Raw genomic sequence first — 6,470 nt, 5'->3', positions numbered from 1 at the left:
ATCAAAATATTCTGCATCAGGCTGAAGTAAAGAAGGTATAAAATAGAGTAGATCTAGTGAATTTTGTCTATCATCAGATTGAATTGGACAAATGATATCATACTTTACCATCAATTTTAATACCAATCTCTTATCATACGCGTATGAATTAAATCCTTGTAGCATATAATCAAAGTATCTCTTGGATATCTTACCAATGGTAACCGATTGCTGATAATAGTAACTTACGGTTGCACTTTTGGATAAACATGTATCTAAATAAATAGTTTCACGAAAGATACTTAATAACCAGGCTACCTCTAGCACAATAATCCCGTTGACTGTTCCTTTAGGATATTGCACAATGTCGCCAAGATCATGTAGGTACTACAGCATAGAGCCTAATTCATCATAACTCATTATTAAAGCTATCCAGTCATTTTATAAAATAACCATTGTAATTATATAAAATTGCCTAGAAATAAATTTTGAAAAGCAATGAGCTAACTACTTGTAAAGCATCCAATCACTAATTGATAAGCTGTTAAATTTCAAATTACAGTGAATGCAATGAACTAAATTGAAATTACTCAATTTTTTATCAGGCTCTATGCGAGTAAATTGTTGACATATGATACATGAAACATAAAATCCGCTGTCTACGCTCTTGAATTTAGGTAGTCTTTGCTTGACTATTGCCGTTAGCTTCTTTCTTATTAAATCTTGAGGACGCTTGATGTGAATGAATTCTTTTACAGTTTTCATAATTACACGGAGATCTTTATCTTCATGCTCATTCTGATAATAATCTTGAATCCCAATATGAGATTGACCTTTCTCAATAATGATATAGGAATAACTATCTTTCAAGTAATATTTAGCGCCATGATGATATAATTTCACTAAAGAATTATTCCATTCTTTCGAGCACGATGAAAGCAGGCTGTAATAAATGCTATCTGAGATATAAGGAATATCGCTGCGCGCGTATCCAATATACAGCCAATCGGATAGAGTATATCTTGCTAAATCAAAATATATCAGGCTGAAGTAAGTAGGGTACAAAATAGAGTTGATCTAGTGATTTTGTTTATCATCAGACTGAATAGGACAAATGATATCATACTTTACCATTAATTTTAATACCAATTCCCTATCATGCTCATCTAAATCAAATCCTTGTAGCATATAATCAAAGTATTTCTTCGATATCTTACCAGTAATTACCGCTTGTCGATAATCGTCAATTACGGTTGCAGTTTTGGATAAACATGTATCTAAATAAATAGTTTCACGAAAGATATTTAATAACCAATCTACTTCTAGCACAACAATCCCATCGACTGTCCCTGTAGGACAGTATACAATTTCGCCAAGATCATGTAGGTACTGCAGCATAGAGCGTAAATCTTCATCATTCTCATACAGTCCATAATCTCGTGCTAACTGGCGTACTTCTTCCTCCCTTACGATCTTTCTACCCTTTTCTAGACCATTGCTACTAGCACAGCTAGGCTCTTGCTCTAATCGTTTATTGGCTATGACATACATAATTTCTGCTGTAACATACCATCGAATTGGAACTGCATTGCGTATGAACGATATTGATGTTGCAAGCTTATTAATGATATGATGTAAACGGCGACAGCATTCTCGTCGTTGTTCGACTACAGACTGGCAATTATCTTTTGGATTGCAGTTAAATATAATTTGGGAGGAATAGATATTGCATCGATACGCTGGTAGATTTGAAATAAGAGCCTGTTCAAATCGTTTAAATCTTCTAATTTGTTCCAATTCTCTTTCAATCTTATCAGCGTGAGAGGCAACCAAAATAACCACCGGCAGGCAGTATTCTTCTGTATGCTGATCGCGTTTTGCTTGGATCTTTTCCCGACAGCTATTTGTGCCAATAATAGAAGTTAACCATTCCTGCACAACTTGTAAATAGGTCATATCGCTTATGAAGCCATCTCTTTTTACTATTTTATCGTTGATATTGTGAGCAATATTGAAGACAAGAATATAGATATCATTAGCTGATATGAAGGGTTGATGAGTAACATTGTAAATAGAATGGCCACCAAAATCCCACAATTTCCCATATTGGCAGTCTTCAGTATCCGCCAAATTAGACATTTGCAATTGGCGCTGACATAATTCTTTGTAAATGTCTAAGAAATTAATTTGAAGACTTGCCATAAGAGGTGTATCTGCATGCTGCCAAAGAAATACAGACTCTCCATTGCGGTCTATACTTTGGTCTAAAGGGTTACTTTGACTATCTAAATTAATGGACTCTTTTAAAAGTGGTTTGCTGTCGGCTATTAAAAAGGAACTTGAGCCTAAATGGTGTTACATTTTATTCCTTGCGATCGACGAGTCCATTTCTTTATTCGGAGAGGAAGATGGTACATTATTGAATGCTTGATTACTCTCGGAGCCACCATCATTATTTGACATAAAGTTTTTTTGTCTGATCCTCTCCACTGCATCAAAAATTTTGTTATTCACGCTATTTCGATAATCACATACTGTTTTGTTACAAATATTGTAAAATATCTCATTAAGCATTTTATTCGTGTTCCCCGTAATGTTTGTCTGAGCCATACCGCAAGGAAGTCCCTCTTCAGTAAACAGTTTCATTATGGAAGATTTTCCAACATTGTCAGGGCCAAAAATCATAATTCGTGTAAAATTACTACGACATTCACCTTCCTTCAATGTTTTGACGAAAGCTTGAAAATGGTCATTTTCATAATTATGAACTAGTATTAGCAAAAGAAAATGAAATAAAAGGTTAAGAAAACGATATATTGAAATAGAATTTGCATTTTACAGCTATCAAACAAAACAAAATCAAAAAAGATGGTTAAACAGTCCATTTATAAGCATAAATTGCATCTTTTCGATGAATTCGATTTATATTTTCGCTTTTAAATAGATTATAAAGTTGTACTGTAAGTCAACCGAGTAAATGTAACAAATCTTATACGAGTATAATGATGTTTTTATACTACCTCCATACATGATTATTATCTAGACGTTCATTGCTATCAATGTTTTCCATCATTTCGCTAATGTAAGATGCTAAAATAAATACGTTAGAGTGATTGCTTAATCTGACGCTAAGAAATACCTTAGCTATCCATATGTATATATGAAAATATAATCATTCTGTGACACAATTATACGCTAAACGCGCAAATGTAATGCTAATATAGTAATTGCAATTAAATTAGAGTACGAAAAATAGTAACTTAATTATTATGTTAAACGCGTACATATTTATCGTTAATGGACTTCTTTTACGGCATTTTATACGTCAACCACGAACAATGCTCGCGGTCTTCCACTTGTTTTTTATAATGAAACTTCTATATTACCTCTATTCTCCCCATGGTTATCATTTAGACTTTCAGTGCTAGTAATGCTTCGCATCGATGCGTAGAGGTCAAATGCTAAAATAAATATATTGGAAATTATTCCTTAATCTTAATAAATAGCTAATTTATAAATAATGAAATATCTTTATTACCTCGATTCTCTTCATGGTTGTTATCTAGACATCCCAAGCTAGAAATGTCTCCCATTTTTTCGTAGTGATCAATTGCTAAAATAAATATATTGCAAACTATTGCTTAATCTGAAGCTAAGAAACACCGGTACATTGACTATCCATAAGAATAAGCAAGCGAAGATGATGGCTGAAATATTTTAAGATAAAAGCATAGTACATTTAGCTATAACGCTAACATACACGATTCTTCATCATCGTCAATGCTTGATTCCATGTGGCAGAACTTGGTTCTACTTTCTAGTTTTAAAATATCAGCATCTTTATTTAGCATTAGCCACGAATGGAGCTAATAAAAAGACTAAAAAATATCGAAACGATACAATTTGAACATTACCGCAATTTTTATTTTCAGTTTCAGTTGGATAGGATTTAGGTCGTTGAACTGTAGTGCTGCAACTGTGATCACAAATCCGGACTCTGGTTGCAGTATTATGGCGAAAGTGATTATCCTCTTTATTCTGTTCATTCAAAATCTTATTCAAATTACTGCTTACGATAGCCATCTGAGCGAGACCTTCCCTACCTAAATGGATTAAAATTTTCATGGTCTTTTCATACATATCTATTGCTTTGTCGTGTTGTGATAGACGACCATAAGCTATTCCAATATTATTATAACTAGTTGCAACTTTCATGTGCTGACTTCCATACAATTCACACCAAATTTTCAAGGCCTTTTCAAAAGCTGAGATAGCATCTACATATCGACATAAGTGATGGTAGGTAATCCCTAATTTTTCAAACGATGCGGCAACATTTACTTGATATCCCTTCCCCATTTGTGGCCAAAGATGTAAAGCTCTTTTATGCATATCCAAGGCTTCATCATACTTGGCTAATTTAAAATATGTAACTCCAAGCTGAAAGTATGATCTAGCAAAACCGGAATGATTTTTACCAGGACTTTTTATCATGATTGCTAAAACACGTTGATGCATCCTTAGTGCCATTTCATATTTTGATTGACGGTAATAAATAACGCCTAAGCAGTGACACGAATTACCAATACTCTTTTCGTTGGTTTCAGGCAAATTTGATTTTATATTTAATGCTTTGTTAAACATCTTTTCAGCTTTGTCGTATAGAAGCAATCTCGAATAAGCGAGTCCCACATCGTGGTGTAATTCAGCATCATCTTCATCAAATGAATTTTTTCTAGTATCCATAGCTTTATGGTAAAGCGACATAGCCTGGTCGTATTTCGATTGTTCAAAATAAACTTTTCCCAATTTATAATAAGTGTAACCTGTTGATCTATCGCTGGCTCCGACTATTTGAAACTTTATCTGGAGCGATTTCTCCAAGTCCTCAATAGCTTGTTCATATTTACCTTCAAGCCGTCTAATATCACCTCGTATATCCAAGAGTTCAGCAATTCGAGGTTGGTCATTCATTTTTTGAGCAATTGTTTCTGCTTTTCGATTGTATTTCTCAGATAGCAAGAGTTCCTTGCCTAGTAAGCAAACTTTCGATAGCAAATAGTAGATGTAACATAAATTTTCTTCTTGTCCGCCGTGTTTAGCATTTTTAGCCAGCATTTGTTTAGCGACTAATTCATAATAGAATCTCGCCGTTTGAAGATCGTTAGTTTTACGTTTTACTTCGGCGAGTTGACATAGAACAGTTTTTTCATCTACAGAGAGTTTATCAAGTTTATTCATATGGTTACCCATATCGACATCCAAGGTAGTATTACTTTAGTAGTCGCTGGGAAAATCTACGATGAAATCATGTCAATAAATAAATCTTTATTATGCGATTAATCAACGAGACTTAGAAATGCATTAGATGGTTACTGCATTTAGCTCAATATCCTATTGATATATTCGTGAACACTATTAATGAAATAGGAAAGTATTTTAGTATAGATAAAATCTATATTATAAACTACTTCAAGCTATTAAGTACGGTCGAAATAAATACTAAAAGCCGAAGTAATGCAACGAAATTGGAAATCAATTTTTCAAATCATTCCTTAGCTAGAGCAAGACAGTGTAATATTGTATTCTAAGTTGATAATATATTTAGTAATGTCTACCGTAGTTACTGTGTTCAATATGTGATAGATATTCTTGTTGGAGGCTTAAGTATTAAATATAGCTAGTTTAGTAACTGTAATCCTTTTGAAGAAGAGCGCTACAGTGCTCACACTAGAGCTTTACATGAAAGGTGTAAACTGTCCTGTATTTGAGATGCTAATACTGAAGTGTGTAGTAAGTAAGGTGCTAAAAGACTGCGAACGCGGAAAAGTATATAAGCGAGGAGCTTATTATAGCAAGATAGTTCTTTCTCGTTAGAGATCCTCGGCTAATCGATTATGTTATATCTTCGTTAGCGAGGTTTTGTTCAATAAATCTTAATATTCGAAAGTTTTGAAGATTCTTGATCTATCAACCTCACAGCTAGCTAATCTATTGATATGCTCACGAACGTAATTAATGGATTAGGAAAGCATTTTAACATTAATAAAATCTCTAACTTTTGGAACGGGAAAGTATTCCAGAATTGCTAAACTCCATAAATTTTAGCAGTGGTGAAATCGATAAACTTTGGAATAGGAAAATATCTCAGCAGTAATAAAATTGATAAACTTTTCCTGTAACCTTTAACTGAACCACTCAAAGCTATTAAAAGCGGTCGAAATAGATACCGGTACTAAAAGCAGAAGTGTGATGCAAAAGAATTCAAAATCATTTTTTCTTTCTTAAATTTACCTTTATCGATAATGGCGCTGCTAAATGAACAAATAGTATTCTATTTCTAGCCTTTTTATTGCTTTGCACTTTGCTGATCCTAAACAAACTAATTTCTAGTGAATAAGCGGTTTATAACCGAGGAAATGAATTTATTTATTTAAGTTTGCCTTGTATTCGGGTATTTATTTATAACTTTGGAAAAATTTCATACATCA

At 33.3% G+C, this 6,470-nt stretch overlaps 1 protein-coding gene across 1 annotated transcript; it reads right to left on the bottom strand.

Annotated features, from left to right (window-relative positions):
* Positions 1-486: 486 nt before the first annotated feature.
* Positions 487-5,232, bottom strand: TRIADDRAFT_62437 (uncharacterized protein; the record flags this gene model as incomplete). Its single annotated transcript, XM_002118362.1, has 7 exons — positions 487-1,004; positions 1,197-2,303; positions 2,592-2,747; positions 3,366-3,440; positions 3,518-3,592; positions 3,740-3,796; positions 3,894-5,232. The coding sequence occupies 7 exons, from the start codon at positions 5,230-5,232 to the stop codon at positions 487-489; spliced, it is 3,327 nt and encodes a 1,108-aa protein (XP_002118398.1).
* Positions 5,233-6,470: the final 1,238 nt, after the last annotated feature.

This window comes from Trichoplax adhaerens, genomic scaffold (genome assembly GCF_000150275.1).
Source record: "Trichoplax adhaerens TRIADscaffold_49 genomic scaffold, whole genome shotgun sequence".
Taxonomy (NCBI): Eukaryota; Metazoa; Placozoa; class Uniplacotomia; order Trichoplacea; family Trichoplacidae; genus Trichoplax; species Trichoplax adhaerens.
Note: the sequence above shows the minus strand (reverse complement) of the source record. Positions and strands in the feature narration are given on the sequence as shown.